Here is a 24,666-nt window from a genome sequence, read left to right as displayed (position 1 = left end):
GGGTACACTGCATAGTTTTAACAGACTACGGGGAGTTTGTTTACGTGATACTCCTCCTCGTTCACTGCACAGCGCGCTCTGAGTCTGTTCTGTGAAAAGGCTGCAGCAGAGTAGAGAGGGGGAGTTGTTTGTTTTTGACGGACAGTTTGAGGATCCAATGGAGTTGGGAGGTTTCGTCAGAGGCGCTTTTTAATACTTTTCATTGGTTCAAATGTTTAGATTTTTTACACGGACGTAAAGGGTGTTCAATAGCGTTGATTTATGAAAAAAAATAAAAAAGCTGAAAATGGAGTTAGCTGGTTCGTCCCGGACACCGACGATATAATAATTAATTTGGGGAATCATGTCGGTCAAGTCAACTATCAAGGTGTTGTAACCACCATTCAAGGAGACATTTTTGTATATTGTGCAAGAAGACCATGGTTGCATCCAAAATCCCATACTACCATACTATTTAGAATGCCAAATACCTTTTTAGGCTGTCCAAAAGCTTAGTAATTGCTAAATAGTATGTGAGATACATACATACTATAAATTCAGGTGTCACTCCCACCAGTAGTCATAAACGACACAGTGGTTCTGCATACTGACAGTTTATTAAAGCACTCTTGCGGCTCTAATAACACCAACGTCGAACTACATAAAACAAAGCATAAACAAACAAACACTTGCATTAACAACAGAAACATCGTAAACATTGTACAAATAAACAAACACATAACAAACTAAAGCAAATACAAACAAACACACCTTGCTGGCTGCATATAGACTTGTAAGAAGGGAATGAGTCCTTGTGCCCACGACAGACTCACAACAGCAACACAACTGCAATACAAATCACATTAACCAAACGTTCAAACCCATATAATGTTCAATATGCGATTCTTTAGGCATTAAAGATCCAGGACACAAACATACCTGTCTCACACTCTCCCTGTCTCACCTCAAGGGAGGAAGTGCAACCACTAACGTGTCCGTGTCCCAGCCTCCCTAATAAGGAGTTCCGGGCATTTAACACAGTTTCCGGTACAAAAACACCACTTCTAATAAGGTTACTCAACAAATGGGCATGGATAATGGGCATACATAATTATATTAAATAAGAACAAAAATAAGGCAATAAAATGATTACTCTGGCAGTTACATCAGGACTGCATCCAAAATCACATACTAACATACTATTTAGTATGCCAAATGACTTTATAGTATGTCCAAAAGCTACTATGTAGTACGTCCGAAGTGAAACACTATAGTACAGTGGTTCTCAACCTTTTCAGGCCGCTACCCCCCCAAATAATCATATTTTAACTGCGGACCCCCCACCCTGCTAAGCACTTGGAATTAGGAGTTGAAGCATTACATTTAGTTTGACTCGGTTCCACAGATAAATATTGTGAAAACAGCAGATCTACAAGCTCACAACGCCTTGCAATGCGAGGTGTTGTGAGCTTGTAGATCAGCTATTTTCAAAATGTTTGCCTCTTTCTTATATTATTTAACAATTTGGCCAATGTTTTTATAGTATAGTTTGTTGATTACTTTTGATGCAGTAATGGTCTTTTTTATTTTCTTTCTTGAGGTATTAAAAAGGTCTTAAAAGTTCTTAAATCGTGACTTCACTGTCATCTGGGGATCCCCCACAGGTTGAGAACCACTGGTTTAGTATACTAAACAGTCGGCTGAAAATAGCATACTGTGTAGTATGTAGTATAGTATGTGGTTTCGGACGCAAAGCTTTCAATGTAATAAAACACTTTTCACTTTAACTTTTAAGTTGTGGTCTTTAAAACATGGAATCAGAAGCTTGGGGGTGGCTGAAGTGATTTAATTAACCATCATATGGCTGTTGGGGTGGTATCCAGTTTTGTTCCCAATTGCTTTTATCACAAAATGAATGATTGATTTGATGTAGTATCTGTATCAGTATTGATACTTGTCTTGGATACTTTCAGTATTGATACTGAAATAGACACACAGGCACGCCCAGACGTGCGTGTGTGTGTGTGTGTGTGTGTGTGTGTGTGTGTGTGTGTGTGTGTGTGTGTGTGTGTGTGTGTGTGTGTGTGTGTGTGTGTGTGTGTGTGTGTGTGTGTGTGTGTGTGTGTGTGTGTGTGTGTGTGTGTGAGTGAGAGAGATTTGCATGTCAAAGCTCCGCCCCTTACCAGACTCATCTGAAACAATAAAAGTTTCACCTTCAGTTCAGACCAAAACACACACAGCTTCCACCTTCCATGTGAGAGAGGATAGACTGTCTTTCCACAGCTACTATATACAGGAGGGAATACTGACCCAGACTGCTGCTGACTCTGTCAGATGAAAGTCAACTTCAGGGAACATTCTATCAGGAGAAGGGAGTGTTACCAGCACTAACTGGCTGATTTCCTGTTTTGATCAGAGTGATTGTAGTTTTACTGAGAGACGTAATGGCTTCTCAGTTGTCTCTGTCAGAAGAGGATTTTTCCTGTGCCGTGTGTCGTGAGATCTTTAAAGATCCTGTTGTTCTGTTATGCAGCCACAGCTTCTGCAAAGGCTGTCTGCACAGATGGTGGAGAGAGAAGCAAATTAAGGAATGTCCAGTTTGTAAGAAAATATCTTCAATGGATAATCCACCCTGTAACCGGGTTCTGAAGAACTTGTGTGAGGCCTTCATACAGAAGAGACATCAGAGAGCTTCAAAACGTCCAAGAACTTCATCAGGGTCTGAGGATCTCTGCAATCTGCACGCTGAGAAACTCAAGCTCGTCTGCCTGCTATGTCAACAGCCAGTGTGCGTTGTGTGTCTTCATTCAGAAAAACACACCAACCACAGTTTCAGACCCATCGATGAAGTTGCACTGGACTACAAGGAGGAAGTCCAGAAATCACTGAAGCGTTTACAGAAGAAACTGAAGGTATTTAATGCTGTTAGGAGTAAATATGCGCAAACAGCAGAATACATTAGGGGCCAGGCCCGGCACACAAAGAGTAGGATTAAGGAACAGTTTAAAAAGCTCCATCAGTTTCTTCAAGAGGAAGAGGAGGCTAGCATCACTGCACTGAGAGAGGAAGAGGAACAGAAGAGTCAGCTGATGAAGGAGAAGATTGAGGGTCTGAACAAAGACATATCAACCCTTGCATACACAATTGCAGCCATAGAGGAGGAGATGAAAACTGAACACAGCTCATTCCTACAGAACTACAAGATCACAATGGAAATAGTCCAGTTCACACTGCAGGACCCACAGCTGGTCTCAGGAGCACTGATAGATGTGGCCAAACACCTGGGCAACCTGACCTTCAGAGTCTGGGACAAGATGAAGGACATTGTCTCCTACTCTCCTGTCATTCTGGACCCCAACACTGCCAAACCAGGACACGTCCTGTCTGATGATCTGACCACTGTGAGCATTGAAAGGCAGTGGCTTCCTGAGAACCCAGAGAGGTTTGACCACTTGCAAATTGTCCTGGGGTCTGAGGGCTTTAACTCAGGGACCCACAGCTGGGATGTTGAGGTTGGAGACAGTAAACACTGGTCATTGGGTGTGTTAGCAGAGTCTTTTCAGAGGAAGGGCACCAGAGGGGGTCCATTCTGGAAAATAAACTCAGATTCATCCGCAATGGCCTCACCAGGGTCATGTACTAAACTCTTATGGAAGCAGATGCCTCGTAGGATCAGAGTTCAGCTGGACTGCAACAGAGGGAAACTGTCCTTCTCTGATCCTGATACTAACACACACATACACACCTTCACACACACTTTCACAGAGACTGTCTTTCCATTCATTAGCGCTATTGCTACTTTGAAGATGTTACCAGGGAAGGTCATTGCCTCGAACAATGATGTTGTTTATGATGACATGACTAGAATATAGAACAATGATATGAAGCCATCATTGTTTTATAGCGAGGTAGTGGATTTTCATGATTATAGCATGTTATTGTAGATTGTGTTGGCATGTAATCTTTGACTAAAACTGGTGTGTAGTTATTTTGTATTTTGTAAATAATGTAATCATACAATTTGCAGTGCATCAACATGATGAGAGTCTAAAGGAAGATTAGCATGTATTTCATTAGCTTTATTGTAAATACGCTCAATTAAGTGTAGGCTAATTGGTCTCATATTTCCTCATAAACTACAGAATCACTGTACCATTATGCATGAATGTCGGAGCTGTATAGCGGAGTGAGAGGTAATGGGGCTAAGATCTGTAAAGAAAACTGTAATGATGAAATATGTTCAATTCAAATAAACATCTATCTCTTGTGCAATTTGAGTTCAGTTGTTCAGTTCTGTTAAAACAAAACACTATTAGTTTAATACTGATACTTTTGTTAAACTCATGCAGTCATTCTCCAAATTGTGACTATATATTATAGAAAGATTATATGAAACCATCGTTTCAAAGCATGGTAGTGGGTTGGCATGCAATATTTCACTAAAACTGATGTGTACTTAGCTATAGTATTTTATGGGCACTATTGTAAAGATTGCCAATGGTCGTTTAATCCAGTGGTTTTCAACCTTTTCAGGTCACAACTCCCAAAAATAATCATATTTGAACTTGGGACCCCCCACCCTGACAAGCACTTGGAATTGTAGGAGTTGTAGCATTACATTTAGTTTGACTTGGTTCCACAGATAATAATGTGACGCCTCGTGTTGCAAGGCGTTGTGAGCTTGTAGATCAGCTATTTTCCAAAGTTTTGCTGCTTTCTTATATTATTTGACAATTTGGCCAATGTTTGGTCAGTTTTTATAAATTAGTATAGTTTGTTGATTACTTTTGACGCAGTAATGATCTTTTTTTAATTCTTTTTTTTTTCTTCATTTTTTTTAGGTATTAAAAAGGTCTGAAAATTCCTTAAATTGTCACTTTACTGTCATCTGGATCCCTCCAAAATCATGTGGGGACCCCTGACAGGTTGAGAACTACTGATTTAAGGGTCATTCATACTGAGCACTATAACTATAAAAATATAGTTTTAAAAATCGTTCTCAAGAGGATGGCAGAGTTCACACCAACTATAAAAAAAATACAATGGTGAACGACATATCGTTATTGTTAAAGTGATCAGTGTGAACGGCCCTTTAATCTACTTATCAATTTTTCCACAGCTTAAGTATAAGTACAATCACTCCTGTATTCATCAATCATCAATCATCAACCATCAATCATCAATCATCAATCATCAATCATCAATCATCAATCATCAATCATCAATCATCAATCATCAATCATCAATCATCAATCATCATCAATCATCAATCATCATCACCAAAACATCTGGTGATACAGTATCTAAATTCATAAATGTTGCTAAAACGGGGTAGAAACAATTCAGCGATTTAACAAAGAACTGCATTGGAAATACTTTGGAGTTGCATTGTGAGTTGTAGATTGGATATTAAAAAAAAAAAACAGCAAACAAACAAACAACCCAAAAAATAATCTACAGTTTAAAATAGGTATGCCAGTGTTAAAGTGGTTAATATGTATATCATATTATAATATACTGTACTGTACTATACTGAACTGTATTTCAGTCAGATAACTCTTGGATTGAATAAATATATTTATTGAGCATAAATATATTGAGCATAAATATTTATAAGCATATTTGGCATCAAGGTTCTGTCTCATTTAATGTTTTTTCTGTAAGCATGACATATTATAATAAATGATTTGCCAAATAGATCTTACAGGGAATGATATTTACGTTTAATTCAATATTGATAGAATATTTGGAGGAATGATGACAAAAATGTAATTAATTGGTGTAAGCGAAAAACTTTGGACCAAATAATTTTTCTTAAAAAAATGTAGTCAACTAGTTGGCTGTGATGTATATTGTGCAAGAAAACCATTGCTGCATCCAAAATCATATACTAACATACTATTTAGTGTGCCAAATAACTTTTTAGGATGTCCGAAAGCTTAATAGCTATAAAATAGTATGTGAGATACATACTAAATTCAGGGCTGCGTCCCAAATCACATACTAACATAGTATTTAGTGTGCCAAATAACTTTTTTGTATTTCCGAAAGCTTAGCATAGCTACTGCTGTAAATAGAACGTGAGATGCATACTAAATTCAGGGCTGCATCCGAAATCGCATACTAACACGCTATCTATGCAAAGTGAAGCCTTACTGTTTAAGAGATACTAAACAGTAGGCTGAAAATAGCAGACTGTGTAGTAGTATGTAATGCGTTAGTATGTGGTTTCGGACGCAAAACTTACATTGTAATAAAAACGATTTCACTTTAACTTTTAAGTTGTGGTCTTTAAAACATGGAATCAGCCGACCACAATGGAAACAAGCCCCTATGGGGCTTTGTGTGTGATCCTTTTAACAATCATTGTAAACCGTAGATCTGTACAATTTGCAAACAGTTAATACAGTATTCAATCAATCAATCAATCAAAAGCTTGGGTGTGGCTACGGTGATTTCATTAACCATACAATCGCTGTTGACACGCCTAGACGTGTCTGTGTGTGAAAACTGAACACAGCTCATTCCTACAGAACTACAAGATCACAATGGAAATAGTCCAGTTCACACTGCAGGACCCACAGCTGGTCTCAGGAGCACTGATAGATGTGGCCAAACATCTGGGCAATCTGATCTTCAGAGTCTGGGACAAGATGAAGGACATTGTCTCCTACGCTCCTGTCATTCTGGACCCCAACACTGCCAAACCAGGACACGTCCTGTCTGATGATCTGACCATTGTGAACGTTGAAAGGCAGTGGCTTCCTGACAACCCAGAGAGGTTTGACCACTTGAACATTGTCCTGGGTTCTGAGAGCTTTAAATCAGGGACCCACAGCTGGGATGTTGACGTGGGAGACAGTAAATACTGGTCAATGGGTGTGTTAGCAGAGTCTTTTCAGAGGAAGGGAACTGGAGGAGGTCCATACTGGAGAATAAACTCAGGTTCATACTCAATGGCCTGCTCACCAGGCACAAAAACAAATCTCTCATGGAAGCAGGTTCCCCATAGGATCAGAGTCAATCTGGACTGGAACGGAGGGAAACTGTCATTCTATGATCTTAATACTAACACACACACACACACACTGTACACACCTTCACACACACTTTCACCGAGGCACTCTTTCCATTCATTAGCGCTACTACTACGATGAAGATGTTACCAGGGAAGATTGTGTGGAACAATGAAGTTGTTGTTGTTGTTGATGATGATTATTGTGGTTGACATGTATATGTGGTTGACATTATATGAAGCCATCATTGTTTTGTGAGGTAGTGGATTGGAGAGTGTGTTGGCATGTTGACTAAAACTGGTGTGTAGTTTTTTTTTTTTTTTTAATTCACAAGTGCTCAAAATGAATTAAAATCTTTAGAAATTAGTAGATCTACAAGCTCACAGGCTATTTTCAAATAGCCAAAGTATATAGGGATAAAGTGGTTAATGCATGCATGAAATTGGAAATATCCAAGTAAAGTACAAATACCTCAGAATTGTACTTAAGTACAGTACTTGAGTAAATGTACTTAGTTACTTTCCACCACTGAGTATATTTTCACTGTTGAGCAGAAACCTTGTATGTCCAATGTGGTTTCTTTACAGGAAATGGAACAAAATATGTAGTTACAATCTCTTGTTAATACTTTTCATCAGCAAATATTCATACAAAACCTTTCAAACATAGTGAAAATAACAGATCTACAATCTGCAGATCTGTCTCCACTACTTTTGTCAAACGACAAAGTATGAAATAGGACATGATTTTTATGAGAAAGCATAAAAGGATGGAAATACAAGGTTTATGCTTGACAGAGACAATATGGCCCGGATTCATAAAGGGATTTACGACCATATTTTGTACGTACTGGCATTTAGGACAAATCATACACCTGCAGTCGGATTCATAAAAGTATTTTGGTCTGTGTTTTGTGCGTCAGGTGCGCACGTTCTCAGGTCAGCCCTGAGGCTGTCTTACCAGGGCTGAAATGTGCGTATGTCTTTAGAATGCTTTATTCTTCATGCCAAAATCAATTACAACAGTGGCAAACCTCAAATAAAATATATATGTGCCCAACATTTGTCAACACATAGCCTATATATAAAAAATTCAAAATAAATGTCAAACGATGTTTTGCTTGTAGCCTATGCATAATATAGACATGATGTAGATTCCACCGCTTTTTATTTATTTTCTAGGCTATGAGTCGCATTTAGAGCTGAATTATTAGGTCCCTCAGTGTGTTTGCCAGCGGGCCATAGGCCAAAGTGTCACGTAATAATGAAAATAGGCTATGATGCCTTAATGAAACTGTGGAGGGACTGACTTGCATCAGTGTCCGTGCTGCGGTATTAATTTGTAAAGCCTACTGTAGGCTACTGTATATTGATCACATGAACACCACACACAACAGCCTAATAAATATTACCATCTGATGAGGAAACTAAAGTGGATGAAAGCTGTGTCCAGAAGATCCATTCCCCATTCCGACGTAGGACAGTGATATCCAAAATTAACTAATTTAATCAATAAGATCTGGTCCATAATCGGATAGAAGCGTTCCACTTGTATACCCTGGATTTATTTTCAACATCATCTTTTTACCTCGGTAAAGGTGCGCAATGTTCATTAGAAAAGGCTCGCTTATATAATATCCTTTCCACGTTTTATTAGCCTTTTATTTGGTAATGGGGTTAAACCTTGTAAACTTCTTTATTCTCATTACACATGAGAGCATTTATTACGTGATCCGCTTCCAGACAGAACAGTAAGTTGTCAAGGCAATGCGACACCGCATCTATTATCTTTAGACGAGGCGGAGTTGAACTTCAAACTTTCATCAGTGTTGCCAGATGTTGTGAGAGAAATAAGCAACCAGGTCTAGGAAAACAAGCCCAAAAGAAGCAACTGGCACTTGGCCATTATAAGCACTTTAATTAAACCGTTGTGAGCTTGTAGATCTGCTATTTTAAAAAAAAATCTTGCAATAAAATGTGGAATATTTGGAAGATTTTTTAAACATTCTAACAACACAAATCTGCCTCCAGCTGGCACAAAACATTTTCAGATGGGGCTTATAGGGATAAATTAGCATACATATTAACTTGGGGGTCCATGACATAAAAATATTTGAGAACCACCGGTTAAAACAATTGAACAATTGTGAAGCAAGCCCAAATAACCAACTACACTTTAGAAACAAGCCCAAAAAAACGCACCCCACAGCTACCAATATTTACAAGCAACTTTACAGAGAAATAAGCCCAAATTTGCTTATAATAAGCGGACATGGCAACACTGTTTAGCACGGTTCAGCACGGTGACGTTGAAGTTGGATGCTGTTGGATGCAGCCTTCCAGAGTAATCATCACACCTGGTCATACGCACTGGTCATACGCACGTCTCAGGGATATACGAACCCCTTTGTGTGTACCAAAAATACGACCTCCTTTACGAACTTTATTTACCCCATATTTAAGACCCTCTTTATGAATCTGGGCCAATATGCTGTTACAACATGGAGATCGTTAGGTGTACAGTATATGTATAGTGGTATATGGCACATACCCCCGGTACAAAAACACCACTTCTAATAAGGTTACTCAACAAATGGGCATGGATAATGGGCATACATAATTATATTAAATAAGAACAAAAATAAGGCAATAAAATGATTACTCTGGCAGTTACATCAGGACTGCATCCAAAATCACATACTAACATACTATTTAGTATGCCAAATGACTTTATAGTATGTCCAAAATACGTCCGAAGTGAAACACTATAGTACAGTGGTTCTCAACAGTGGTACAGTGGTTCTCAACCTTTTCAGGCCGCTACCCCCCCAAATAATCATATTTTAACTGCGGACCCCCCACCCTGCTAAGCACTTGGAATTAGGAGTTGAAGCATTACATTTAGTTTGACTCGGTTCCACAGATAAATATTGTGAAAACAGCAGATCTACAAGCTCACAACGCCTTGCAATGCGAGGTGTTGTGAGCTTGTAGATCAGCTATTTTCAAAATGTTTGCCTCTTTCTTATATTATTTAACAATTTGGCCAATGTTTTACCAGTTTTTTATAGTATAGTTTGTTGATTACTTTTGATGCAGTAATGGTCTTTTTTATTTTCTTTCTTGAGGTATTAAAAAGGTCTTAAAAGTTCTTAAATCGTGACTTCACTGTCATCTGGGGATCCCCCACAGGTTGAGAACCACTGGTTTAGTATACTAAACAGTCGGCTGAAAATAGCATACTGTGTAGTATGTAGTATAGTATGTGGTTTCGGACGCAAAGCTTTCAATGTAATAAAACACTTTTCACTTTAACTTTTAAGGTGTGGTCTTTAAAACATGGAATCAGAAGCTTGGGGGTGGCTGAAGTGATTTAATTAACCATCATATGGCTGTTGGGGTGGTATCCAGTTTTGTTCCCAATTGCTTTTATCACAAAATGAATGATTGATTTGATGTAGTATCTGTATCAGTATTGATACTTGTCTTGGATACTTTCAGTATTGATACTGAAATAGACACACAGGCACGCCCAGACGTGCGTGTGTGTGTGTGTGTGTGTGTGTGTGTGTGTGTGTGTGTGTGTGTGTGTGTGTGTGTGTGTGTGTGTGTGTGTGTGTGTGTGTGTGTGTGTGTGTGTGTGTGTGTGTGTGTGTGTGTGTGTGTGTGTGTGTGTGTGTGTGTGTGAGTGAGAGAGATTTGCATGTCAAAGCTCCGCCCCTTACCAGACTCATCTGAAACAATAAAAGTTTCACCTTCAGTTCAGACCAAAACACACACAGCTTCCACCTTCCATGTGAGAGAGGATAGACTGTCTTTCCACAGCTACTATATACAGGAGGGAATACTGACCCAGACTGCTGCTGACTCTGTCAGATGAAAGTCAACTTCAGGGAACATTCTATCAGGAGAAGGGAGTGTTACCAGCACTAACTGGCTGATTTCCTGTTTTGATCAGAGTGATTGTAGTTTTACTGAGAGACGTAATGGCTTCTCAGTTGTCTCTGTCAGAAGAGGATTTTTCCTGTGCCGTGTGTCGTGAGATCTTTAAAGATCCTGTTGTTCTGTTATGCAGCCACAGCTTCTGCAAAGGCTGTCTGCACAGATGGTGGAGAGAGAAGCAAATTAAGGAATGTCCAGTTTGTAAGAAAATATCTTCAATGGATAATCCACCCTGTAACCGGGTTCTGAAGAACTTGTGTGAGGCCTTCATACAGAAGAGACATCAGAGAGCTTCAAAACGTCCAAGAACTTCATCAGGGTCTGAGGATCTCTGCAATCTGCACGCTGAGAAACTCAAGCTCGTCTGCCTGCTATGTCAACAGCCAGTGTGCGTTGTGTGTCTTCATTCAGAAAAACACACCAACCACAGTTTCAGACCCATCGATGAAGTTGCACTGGACTACAAGGAGGAAGTCCAGAAATCACTGAAGCGTTTACAGAAGAAACTGAAGGTATTTAATGCTGTTAGGAGTAAATATGCGCAAACAGCAGAATACATTAGGGGCCAGGCCCGGCACACAAAGAGTAGGATTAAGGAACAGTTTAAAAAGCTCCATCAGTTTCTTCAAGAGGAAGAGGAGGCTAGCATCACTGCACTGAGAGAGGAAGAGGAACAGAAGAGTCAGCTGATGAAGGAGAAGATTGAGGGTCTGAACAAAGACATATCAACCCTTGCATACACAATTGCAGCCATAGAGGAGGAGATGAAAACTGAACACAGCTCATTCCTACAGAACTACAAGATCACAATGGAAATAGTCCAGTTCACACTGCAGGACCCACAGCTGGTCTCAGGAGCACTGATAGATGTGGCCAAACACCTGGGCAACCTGACCTTCAGAGTCTGGGACAAGATGAAGGACATTGTCTCCTACTCTCCTGTCATTCTGGACCCCAACACTGCCAAACCAGGACACGTCCTGTCTGATGATCTGACCACTGTGAGCATTGAAAGGCAGTGGCTTCCTGAGAACCCAGAGAGGTTTGACCACTTGCAAATTGTCCTGGGGTCTGAGGGCTTTAACTCAGGGACCCACAGCTGGGATGTTGAGGTTGGAGACAGTAAACACTGGTCATTGGGTGTGTTAGCAGAGTCTTTTCAGAGGAAGGGCACCAGAGGGGGTCCATTCTGGAAAATAAACTCAGATTCATCCGCAATGGCCTCACCAGGGTCATGCACTAAACTCTTATGGAAGCAGATGCCTCGTAGGATCAGAGTTCAGCTGGACTGCAACAGAGGGAAACTGTCCTTCTCTGATCCTGATACTAACACACACATACACACCTTCACACACACTTTCACAGAGACTGTCTTTCCATTCATTAGCGCTATTGCTACTTTGAAGATGTTACCAGGGAAGGTCATTGCCTCGAACAATGATGTTGTTTATGATGACATGACTAGAATATAGAACAATGATATGAAGCCATCATTGTTTTATAGCGAGGTAGTGGATTTTCATGATTATAGCATGTTATTGTAGATTGTGTTGGCATGTAATCTTTGACTAAAACTGGTGTGTAGTTATTTTGTATTTTGTAAATAATGTAATCATACAATTTGCAGTGCATCAACATGATGAGAGTCTAAAGGAAGATTAGCATGTATTTCATTAGCTTTATTGTAAATACGCTCAATTAAGTGTAGGCTAATTGGTCTCATATTTCCTCATAAACTACAGAATCACTGTACCATTATGCATGAATGTCGGAGCTGTATAGCGGAGTGAGAGGTAATGGGGCTAAGATCTGTAAAGAAAACTGTAATGATGAAATATGTTCAATTCAAATAAACATCTATCTCTTGTGCAATTTGAGTTCAGTTGTTCAGTTCTGTTAAAACAAAACACTATTAGTTTAATACTGATACTTTTGTTAAACTCATGCAGTCATTCTCCAAATTGTGACTATATATTATAGAAAGATTATATGAAACCATCGTTTCAAAGCATGGTAGTGGGTTGGCATGCAATATTTCACTAAAACTGATGTGTACTTAGCTATAGTATTTTATGGGCACTATTGTAAAGATTGCCAATGGTCGTTTAATCCAGTGGTTTTCAACCTTTTCAGGTCACAACTCCCAAAAATAATCATATTTGAACTTGGGACCCCCCACCCTGACAAGCACTTGGAATTGTAGGAGTTGTAGCATTACATTTAGTTTGACTTGGTTCCACAGATAATAATGTGACGCCTCGTGTTGCAAGGCGTTGTGAGCTTGTAGATCAGCTATTTTCCAAAGTTTTGCTGCTTTCTTATATTATTTGACAATTTGGCCAATGTTTGGTCAGTTTTTATAAATTAGTATAGTTTGTTGATTACTTTTGACGCAGTAATGATCTTTTTTTAATTCTTTTTTTTTTCTTCATTTTTTTTAGGTATTAAAAAGGTCTGAAAATTCCTTAAATTGTCACTTTACTGTCATCTGGATCCCTCCAAAATCATGTGGGGACCCCTGACAGGTTGAGAACTACTGATTTAAGGGTCATTCATACTGAGCACTATAACTATAAAAATATAGTTTTAAAAATCGTTCTCAAGAGGATGGCAGAGTTCACACCAACTATAAAAAAAATACAATGGTGAACGACATATCGTTATTGTTAAAGTGATCAGTGTGAACGGCCCTTTAATCTACTTATCAATTTTTCCACAGCTTAAGTATAAGTACAATCACTCCTGTATTCATCAATCATCAATCATCAACCATCAACCATCAATCATCAATCATCAATCATCAATCATCAATCATCAATCATCAATCATCATCAATCATCAATCATCATCACCAAAACATCTGGTGATACAGTATCTAAATTCATAAATGTTGCTAAAACGGGGTAGAAACAATTCAGCGATTTAACAAAGAACTGCATTGGAAATACTTTGGAGTTGCATTGTGAGTTGTAGATTGGATATTTAAAAAAAAAAACAGCAAACAAACAAACAACCCAAAAAATAATCTACAGTTTAAAATAGGTATGCCAGTGTTAAAGTGGTTAATATGTATATCATATTATAATATACTGTACTGTACTATACTGAACTGTATTTCAGTCCGATAACTCTTGGATTGAATAAATATATTTATTGAGCATAAATATATTGAGCATAAATATTTATAAGCATATTTGGCATCAAGGTTCTGTCTCATTTAATGTTTTTTCTGTAAGCATGACATATTATAATAAATGATTTGCCAAATAGATCTTACAGGGAATGATATTTACGTTTAATTCAATATTGATAGAATATTTGGAGGAATGATGACAAAAATGTAATTAATTGGTGTAAGCGAAAAACTTTGGACCAAATAATTTTTCTTAAAAAAATGTAGTCAACTAGTTGGCTGTGATGTATATTGTGCAAGAAAACCATTGCTGCATCCAAAATCATATACTAACATACTATTTAGTGTGCCAAATAACTTTTTAGGATGTCCGAAAGCTTAATAGATATAAAATAGTATGTGAGATACATACTAAATTCAGGGCTGCGTCCCAAATCACATACTAACATAGTATTTAGTGTGCCAAATAACTTTTTTGTATTTCCGAAAGCTTAGCATAGCTACTGCTGTAAATAGAACGTGAGATGCATACTAAATTCAGGGCTGCATCCGAAATCGCATACTAACACGCTATCTATGCAAAGTGAAGCCTTACTGTTTAAGAGATACTAAACAGTAGGCTGAAAATAGCAGACTGTGTAGTAGTATGTAATGCGTTAGTATGTGGTTTCGGACGCAAAACTTACATTGTAATAAAAACGATTTCACTTTAACTTTTAAGTTGTGGTCTTTAAAACATGGAATCAGCCGACCACAATGGAAACAAGCCCCTATGGGGCTTTGTGTGTGATCCTTTTAACAATCATTGTAAACCGTAGATCTGTACAATTTGCAAACAGTTAATACAGTATTCAATCAATCAATCAATCAAAAGCTTGGGTGTGGCTACGGTGATTTCATTAACCATACAATCGCTGTTGACACGCCTAGACGTGTCTGTGTGTGAAAACTGAACACAGCTCATTCCTACAGAACTACAAGATCACAATGGAAATAGTCCAGTTCACACTGCAGGACCCACAGCTGGTCTCAGGAGCACTGATAGATGTGGCCAAACATCTGGGCAATCTGATCTTCAGAGTCTGGGACAAGATGAAGGACATTGTCTCCTACGCTCCTGTCATTCTGGACCCCAACACTGCCAAACCAGGACACGTCCTGTCTGATGATCTGACCATTGTGAACGTTGAAAGGCAGTGGCTTCCTGACAACCCAGAGAGGTTTGACCACTTGAACATTGTCCTGGGTTCTGAGAGCTTTAAATCAGGGACCCACAGCTGGGATGTTGACGTGGGAGACAGTAAATACTGGTCAATGGGTGTGTTAGCAGAGTCTTTTCAGAGGAAGGGAACTGGAGGAGGTCCATACTGGAGAATAAACTCAGGTTCATACTCAATGGCCTGCTCACCAGGCACAAAAACAAATCTCTCATGGAAGCAGGTTCCCCATAGGATCAGAGTCAATCTGGACTGGAACGGAGGGAAACTGTCATTCTATGATCTTAATACTAACACACACACACACACTGTACACACCTTCACACACACTTTCACCGAGGCACTCTTTCCATTCATTAGCGCTACTACTACGATGAAGATGTTACCAGGGAAGATTGTGTGGAACAATTAAGTTGTTGTTGTTGATGATGATTATTGGGGTTGACATGTATATGTGGTTGACATTATATGAAGCCATCATTGTTTTGTGAGGTAGTGGATTGGAGAGTGTGTTGGCATGTTGACTAAAACTGGTGTGTAGTTTTTTTTTTTTTTTTAATTCACAAGTGCTCAAAATGAATTAAAATCTTTAGAAATTAGTAGATCTACAAGCTCACAGGCTATTTTCAAATAGCCAAAGTATATAGGGATAAAGTGGTTAATGCATGCATGAAATTGGAAATATCCAAGTAAAGTACAAATACCTCAGAATTGTACTTAAGTACAGTACTTGAGTAAATGTACTTAGTTACTTTCCACCACTGAGTATATTTTCACTGTTGAGCAGAAACCTTGTATGTCCAATGTGGTTTCTTTACAGGAAATGGAACAAAATATGTAGTTACAATCTCTTGTTAATACTTTTCATCAGCAAATATTCATACAAAACCTTTCAAACATAGTGAAAATAACAGATCTACAATCTGCAGATCTGTCTCCACTACTTTTGTCAAACGACAAAGTATGAAATAGGACATGATTTTTATGAGAAAGCATAAGCACATATTTGTAAATATGTAGATAACTTGTCTGGCCTTCTGTTGCTCTCTTGTTTTTGATCTCCTTCCCACTTACCCCCCACCCTCTTCTTCTCCCCCCCCCCCTCTTCTTTCTATGGAAACTAACGTTGCGATGGGAATGATGTACAAAAAAGAATTTCACCCACTTTTTTACCTTGTAAACCTGTGATGTGACAATAAAACTGATTCTGATTCTGATTCTGATTCTGATAAAAGGATGGAAATACAAGGTTTATGCTTGACAGAGACAATATGGCCCGGATTCATAAAGGGATTTACGACCATATTTTGTACGTACTGGCATTTAGGACAAATCATACACCTGCAGTCGGATTCATAAAAGTATTTTGGTCTGTGTTTTGTGCGTCAGGTGCGCACGTTCTCAGGTCAGCCCTGAGGCTGTCTTACCAGGGCTGAAATGTGCGTATGTCTTTAGAATGCTTTATTCTTCATGCCAAAATCAATTACAACAGTGGCAAACCTCAAATAAAATATATATGTGCCCAACATTTGTCAACACATAGCCTATATATAAAAAATTCAAAATAAATGTCAAACGATGTTTTGCTTGTAGCCTATGCATAATATAGACATGATGTAGATTCCACCGCTTTTTATTTATTTTCTAGGCTATGAGTCGCATTTAGAGCTGAATTATTAGGTCCCTCAGTGTGTTTGCCAGCGGGCCATAGGCCAAAGTGTCACGTAATAATGAAAATAGGCTATGATGCCTTAATGAAACTGTGGAGGGACTGACTTGCATCAGTGTCCGTGCTGCGGTATTAATTTGTAAAGCCTACTGTAGGCTACTGTATATTGATCACATGAACACCACACACAACAGCCTAATAAATATTACCATCTGATGAGGAAACTAAAGTGGATGAAAGCTGTGTCCAGAAGATCCATTCCCCATTCCGACGTAGGACAGTGATATCCAAAATTAACTAATTTAATCAATAAGATCTGGTCCATAATCGGATAGAAGCATTCCACTTGTATACCCTGGATTTATTTTCAACATCATCTTTTTACCTCGGTAAAGGTGCGCAATGTTCATTAGAAAAGGCTCGCTTATATAATATCCTTTCCACGTTTTATTAGCCTTTTATTTGGTAATGGGGTTAAACCTTGTAAACTTCTTTATTCTCATTACACATGAGAGCATTTATTACGTGATCCGCTTCCAGACAGAACAGTAAGTTGTCAAGGCAATGCGACACCGCATCTATTATCTTTAGACGAGGCGGAGTTGAACTTCAAACTTTCATCAGTGTTGCCAGATGTTGTGAGAGAAATAAGCAACCAGGTCTAGGAAAACAAGCCCAAAAGAAGCAACTGGCACTTGGCCATTATAAGCACTTTAATTAAACCGTTGTGAGCTTGTAGATCTGCTATTTAAAAAAAAAATCTTGCAATAAAATGTGGAATATTTGGAAGATTTCTTAAACATTCTAACAACACAAATCTGCCTCCAGCTGGCACAAAACATTTTCAGATGGGGCTTATAGGGATAAATTAGCATACATATTAACTTGGGGGTCCATGACATAAAAATATTTGAGAACCACCGGTTAAAACAATTGAACAATTGTGAAGCAAGCCCAAATAACCAACTACACTTTAGAAACAAGCCCAAAAAAACGCACCCCACAGCTACCAATATTTACAAGCAACTTTACAGAGAAAAAAGCCCAAATTTGCTTATAATAAGCGGACATGGCAACACTGTTTAGCACGGTTCAGCACGGTGACGTTGAAGTTGGATGCTGTTGGATGCAGCTTTCCAGAGTAATCATCACACCTGGTCATACGCACTGGTCATACGCACGTCTCAGGGATATACGAACCCCTTTGTGTGTACCAAAAATACGACCTCCTTTACGAACTTTATTTACCCCATATTTAAGACCCTCTTTATGAATCGGGGCCAATATGCTGTTACAACATGGAGATCGTTAGGTGTACAGTATATGTATAGTGGTATATGGCACATACTGTACAGTATGTTGCAGCTTTTGAATGTTTCTAAATGCATATCTGTAAATAAATCTATATTATATTTGATGCTTTATTAAAACCTGATAAGCTGTTGTAGCAGAAGCAATAAGCTGAGCAACTATGCTATAACAGAGTCGGAGTTGTACAGTTCATATACGGTACATGTAACACTGTTATTGATACCAATAATGGTAGTGGTGAGATAATATTAGCTTATGGTGTGCTTGAGTATATTAAAGTAATATAACAAGGCTGTGGTAAAAATAAATAAATAAATTCACATGGACTATGACATTGTGTCTTTCTGTTATTCCATGGGTGACATACACATTCATGTGTCTTTTGTTTTTCATAATGAATACAAAAAAAGCAATTTAAAGTTGAAAGAAGCATTTAAAGAGGTATTAGAGTTAAATTAAAACATTTGAAAATAGAAGAGGCATAGTAAAAATAAATATATTTTTCATAATGGCAACCAGCAAGCGTTCCTATTCCATTGGAAACATTATATATCATTATACATAATATCATTATATTATTCATGGTGGCTCTGAGATTGGATCGCTGATTGAGGACTTTGAAGATGCACACCAGCTCGTGGGAAGACGAAATGATGTGCTCCACCATGACCAGATGGCAAGTGTGCAGAAAGCATTTAGGAAAGATGTCTGCTCATTGTTCATTCAAAGAGGAGAGTGATGACTTGCTCGTTCTCATGCTATGCAACAAAAATGTGGAATGTCCTACCAAAAGGAGTAAAGGAGTAAAGGAGTGTAAAACCCTACTCACTTTCAAAACAGCCCTAAAAAAACATCTTCAGGAGGCTGTAATTAAACTGGCCCCTGTCAAGGTCTTAACCTCCCCCCCCCTCCTCAAACTGTTTATTGTTGCCACATATTTCTTGTTTTTCATACCAGTAGCCTGTAAACTGATTGTATGACGTTCTGCATAGTAGTGTATATCTCTCTGTTTTCTTAAATGTCATCATGATTTGAGTGCGTGGGGATCTCATTTAAAAAAAGCCATTGTGCTTTTATGAGCGATCCAATTTAAAGGACCGTGTATTGTGAATTGTACTTCCTTGTACTGTTTCCATGTCTTTCTAAATAAAGTACTTCAATCAATCAATCAATGTCCTTTGCAGATACATCAGCATCGGAGACTGTAAAGAGGGCACAGTGCAATATTGGCCAACAACAGTTCCAAGCATTCTCATTGTATCTGGAGCAGGGAGTGTTACTGTCACAGGGAAATTGGCATTCCAGGGAAATTGAAAGAGGAGCGCTCGCTTTTAGGCGTGGAGCTTCGGCGCGAGGCGGAGCTTTTCGAGACAGGCGCCGCCTCGTATCAAAGCCGCGCTTCGCGCCTCCTCCTCCTCGCGCCGCCTTGCATCAAAGCCCCGCCTCGCGCCTCCTGTCTGTCTGATATCTCTCTCTCTCTCTCTCTCCGAGGAGGAGGAGGAGGAGGCGCGAGGCGGGGCTTTGATACGAGGCGGCGCGAGGAGGAGGAGGCGCTAGGCAGGGCTTTGATACGAGGCGGCGCGAGGAGGAGGCGCGAGGTGGGGCTTTGATGCGACGCGGACCGCACGTGATAATAGATATTGTCCATGACGGAGGCGCGCCGACTCAGCAGAGCTTGAGGCCGAGGAGATGCGCCCGAGCGCCTCCAGGCGCGAGTGCCCGCGCCGACCGGCCGATGCTCTGCTGAGTCGAATCAGCGCCGTCCGAGTTGTAACCCGATAGGGGGAGAATAGATCTTTTTATGGGTTACTATCCACGACGACACACATGTGTGCGTGTGTGCATGTGTGTGTGTGCACACGCATGCCCACACATGCGTGTGCATGTGATTGTGTACACACACACACACACACACACATGCATGTGCATGCGTGTGGCTTCATTGCCCTCTAACGTTGGTTCTACAGAATTGCCTGGGTGGGTGGTAAAAACAAGCGCTCCCCTTTCAATTTCCCTGGAATGCCAATTTGGCTGATTTCCTGTCTTGATTACAGTGGTGGAAAAAGTACTCACATTTTTTACTTAAGTAAAAGTATCAATACTGCAATGTAGATATACTCTGTAAAAGTAAAAGTACTCATTATGCCGAATGTCCCATTTCACAAGTCTGAGCTGAAGTGGTTAATGTACAGTATGTTTTGAAATAATATTTAAAACCTTCAAAGTAACTAGTAACTAAAGTAAAAGTATAATATTTGCCTTTGAGATGTAGTGGAGTAGCTCAAGTAAAAGTACTGAAAATTGGAAATACTCCAGTAAATTAAAAATACCTCAAGTACAGTACTTGAGTAGGCTAAATGTGCTAAAGGGACTAAATTCGAAAATAAACTTGCAAGTTAATTGCATACTTTATTCATTTTGAGGACCTAGTCTAAAATGTCTGATGTCATTCAATATTGATAGATTAGGAATGATGGCAAAAATGTCAATTGGTGTAACCGAAAAACTTAATTCAACTTGCTTAAAAAGTTTACATTCTCAATATACCACCCTATCAACTAGTTGGACTTGATCTCAAATTGTAACTACTTAATAGTCATTGAAAGAAATGGATCACCAAAGCTCTGAATATAATAATTAATTTGGGGAATCATGTCGGTCAAGTCAACTATTTGTCAAGGTGTTGTAACCACCATTCAAGGAGACATTTTTGTATATTGTGTAAGACGACCATGGTTGCATAAAATCACATACTACCATACTATTTAGAATGCCAAATAACTTTTTAGGATGTCCAAAAGCTTAGTAATTGCTAAATAGTATGTGAGATACATACATACTATAAATTCAGGACTGCGTCCAAAATCACATACTAACATACTATTTAGAATTACTTTATAGTATGTCCGAAAGCTTAGTAGCTACTATGTAGTACGTCCGAAGTGAAACCCTATTTAGTATACTAAACAGTAGGCTGAAAATAGCATACTGTGTAGTATGTAGTAGTATGTGGTGTCTGACGCAAAGCTTACATCGTGATAAAACACTTTTCACTTTAACTTTTAAGTTGTGGTCTTTAAAACATGGAATCAGCAGCTTGGGGGTGGCTGAAGTTATTTAATTAACCATCAAATGGCTGTTGGGGTAGTATCCAGTTTTGTTCCCAATTGCTTTTATCACAAAATGAATGATTGATTTGATATAGTATCTGTATCAGATTGATACCTGTCATGGAAGTATAGATACTGAAATAGACAACACAGACGCGCCCAGACACACCCAGACGTGTGTGTGTGTGTGTGTGTGTGTGTGTGTGTGTGTGTGTGTGTGTGTGTGTGTGTGTGTGTGTGTGTGTGTGTGTGTGAGAGTGATTTGCATGTCAATGCTCCGCCCCTTACCAGACTCATCTGAGACAATAAAAGTTTCACCTTCAGTTCAGACCAAACACAGGCACAGCTTCCAGTGAGAGAGGACAGACTGTCTTTCCACAGCTAGCTACTATACCAGAGGGAATACTGACCCAGACTGCTGCTGACTGTCAGATGAATGGACTTTAACAAGAACCAGGATTCCCTGTGAAAGTCAACTTCAGGGAATATTGTATCTGGAGCAGGGAGTGTTGCCCCCACTGACTGACAAACTTGTGATCAGAGTGATTGTAGATTTATTGAGAGACGTAATGGCTTCTCAGATGTCTCTTTCAGAAGAGGATTTTTCCTGTGCTGTGTGTCGGGACATCTTTAAAGATCCTGTTGTCCTGTTATGCAGCCACAGCTTCTGCAAAGGCTGTCTGCACACATGGTGGAGAGAGAAGCAAATTAAGGAATGTCCAGTTTGTAAGAAAATATCTTCAATGGATAATCCACCCTGTAACCGGGCTGTGAAGAACTTGTGTGAGGCCTTCATACAGAAGAGACATCAGAGAGCTTCAAAACGTCCAAGAACTTCATCAGGGTCTGAGGTTCTCTGCAATCTGCACGCTGAGAAACTCAAGCTCTTCTGCCTGCTATGTAAACAGCCAGTGTGCGTTGTGTGTCTTCATTCAGAAAAACACACCAACCACAGTTTCAGACCCATCGATGAAGTTACACTGGACTACAAGGAGGAAGTCCAGAAATCACTGAAGCGTTTACAGAAGAAACTGAAGGTATTTAATGCTGTTAGGAGTAAATATGCACAAACAGCAGAATACATTAGGGGCCAGGCCCGGCACACAAAGAGTAAGATTAAGGAACAGTTTAAAAAGCTCCATCAGTTTCTTCAAGAGGAAGAGGAGGCTAGCATCACTGCACTGAGAGAGGAAGAGGAACAGAAGAGTCAGCTGATGAAGGAGAAGATTGAGGGTCTGAACAAAGACATATCAACCCTTGCATACACAATTGCAGCCATAGAGGAGGAGATGAAAACTGAACACAGCTCATTCCTACAGAACTACAAGATCACAATGGAAATAGTCCAGTTCACACTGCAGGACCCACAGCTGGTCTCAGGAGCACTGATAGATGTGGCCAAACATCTGGGCAACCTGACCTTCAGAGTCTGGGACAAGATGAAGGACATTGTCTCCTACTCTCCTGTCATTCTGGACCCCAACACTGCCAGACCAGGACACGTCCTGTCTGATGATCTGACCAGTGTGAGCATTGAAAGGCAGTGGCTTCCTGACAACCCAGAGAGGTTTGAACACTTGCACATTGTCCTGGGTTCTCAGGGCTTTAGCTCAGGGACTCACAGCTGGGATGTTGAGGTTGGAGACAGTAAACACTGGTCATTGGGTGTGTTAGCCGAGTCTTTTCAGAGGAAGGGCACCCGAGGGGGTCCATTCTGGAAAATAAACTCAGATTCATCCGCAATGGCCTCACCAGGGTCAAACACCAAACTCTTATGGAAGCAGATTCCTCGTAGGATCAGAGTTCAGCTGGACTGCAACAGAGGAAAACTGTCATTCTCTGATCCTGATACTAACACACACATACACACCTTCACACACACTTTCACCGAAGCAGTATTTCCATTCATTAGCGCCACTGCTACTTTGAAGATGTTACCAGGGAAGGTCATTGCCTCGAACAATGATGTTGTCTATGATGACATGACTAGACTATAGAACAATGGTATGAAGCCATCATTGTTTTATGGTGGACTAAAACTGGTGTGTAGTAATTTTTTTTTTTCTAAATAATTTAATCATACAATTAGTGCATCAACATGATGAGAGTCTAAAGGAAGATTAGCATGTATTTCATTAGCTTTATTGTAAATACGCTCAATTAAGTGTAATTGGTCTCATATTTCCTCATAAACTACAGAATCACTGTACCATTATGCATGAATGTCGGAGCTGTATAGCGGAGTGAGAGGTTCGTAATGGGGCTAAGATCTGTAAAGAAAACTGTAATGGTGAAATTAAATAAATAAATAAAACATCTATCTCTTGTGCAATTTGAGTGCAGTTGTTCAGTTCTGTTAAAGCAAAACACTATTAGTTTAATTCTGATACTTTTGTTAGACTCATGCAGTCAGTCTCCAAATTGTGACTATATATTATGGAAAGATTAAATGAAGCCATCGTTTCAAAGCATGGTAGTGGGTTTTCACGATTCTAGGCTATAGTCTTAGTGCAGAGTGTGTTAGCATGCAATCTTTCACTAAAACTGATGTGTACGTAGCTATAGTATTTTATGGGCACTATTGTAAAGATTGCCACTGGTCGTTTAATCCAGTGGTTCTCAACCTTTTCAGATCGCAATCCCCAAAAAGAATCATATTTGAACTGGGGACCCCCCACCCTGACAAGCACTTGGAATTGTAGGAGTTGAGGCATTACATTTAGTTTGACTCGGTTCCACAGATAAATATTGTGAAAATAGCCGATCTACAAGCTCACAACGCCTCGTGTTGCAAGGCGTTGTGAGCTTGTAGATCAACTATTTTCCAAAGTTTTGCTGCTTTCTTATATTATTTGACAATTTGGCCAATGTTTGACCAGTTTTTATAAATGAGTATAGTTTTGATTACTTTTGATGCAGTAATGGTCTTTTTTTATTTCATTAAGGGTTCGAGGCCTATCAGGCTCGAAGCCTTATTGCATTCCTTGGCTTTCTTGTTCTTCCGCCGTTTTTGCAGTTCTGGCCTAACCGTGTGGTAACTTTTTACGAAACTCGGCAATATGGTAGAGGGCTATGCCAAACGGCCAAGGCCCGAAACTCACAACCATTGGCCAAAGGGTGGCGCTATAGCAATCAATTGAAAATGTCAACTTTGAACAGGTACAACTGCCCTGTTTGACCTACAGCCATGAAACTTCGATACACACATGCGTCTCCTCATGCCTAACAACTTTCACACTCTGACTTTTGACCTCTGACCTTTAGATCTCCCACCATTTTTAATTATATGA

The 24,666-nt window shown here is 39.5% G+C and overlaps 3 protein-coding genes across 3 annotated transcripts; all 3 read left to right on the top strand.

The window, feature by feature from the left end:
• Positions 1–2,423: 2,423 nt before the first annotated feature.
• LOC308083651 (E3 ubiquitin-protein ligase TRIM35-like) lies at positions 2,424–3,851 on the top strand (the record flags this gene model as incomplete). The annotated part of the gene is made up of 1 exon (XM_080425968.1): positions 2,424–3,851. One exon carries the CDS (start codon positions 2,424–2,426, stop codon positions 3,849–3,851), a length of 1,428 nt encoding a protein of 475 aa, XP_080282094.1.
• Positions 3,852–10,980: 7,129 nt separating this feature from the next.
• On the top strand, positions 10,981–21,732 carry LOC308083650 (E3 ubiquitin-protein ligase TRIM35-like; the record flags this gene model as incomplete). The annotated part of the gene is made up of 3 exons (XM_080425967.1): positions 10,981–12,357; positions 15,306–15,453; positions 21,701–21,732. The coding sequence occupies 3 exons, from the start codon at positions 10,981–10,983 to the stop codon at positions 21,730–21,732; spliced, it is 1,557 nt and encodes a 518-aa protein (XP_080282093.1).
• Positions 21,733–21,945: 213 nt separating this feature from the next.
• On the top strand, positions 21,946–23,373 carry LOC308083648 (E3 ubiquitin-protein ligase TRIM35-like; the record flags this gene model as incomplete). Its single annotated transcript, XM_080425965.1, has 1 exon — positions 21,946–23,373. One exon carries the CDS (start codon positions 21,946–21,948, stop codon positions 23,371–23,373), a length of 1,428 nt encoding a protein of 475 aa, XP_080282091.1.
• Between the last annotated feature and the right edge of the window lie 1,293 nt (positions 23,374–24,666).

This window comes from Gymnoscopelus braueri, assembly GCF_963280865.1.
Source record: "Gymnoscopelus braueri genome assembly, chromosome: 4".
Taxonomy (NCBI): Eukaryota; Metazoa; Chordata; class Actinopteri; order Myctophiformes; family Myctophidae; genus Gymnoscopelus; species Gymnoscopelus braueri.
Note: the sequence above shows the minus strand (reverse complement) of the source record. Positions and strands in the feature narration are given on the sequence as shown.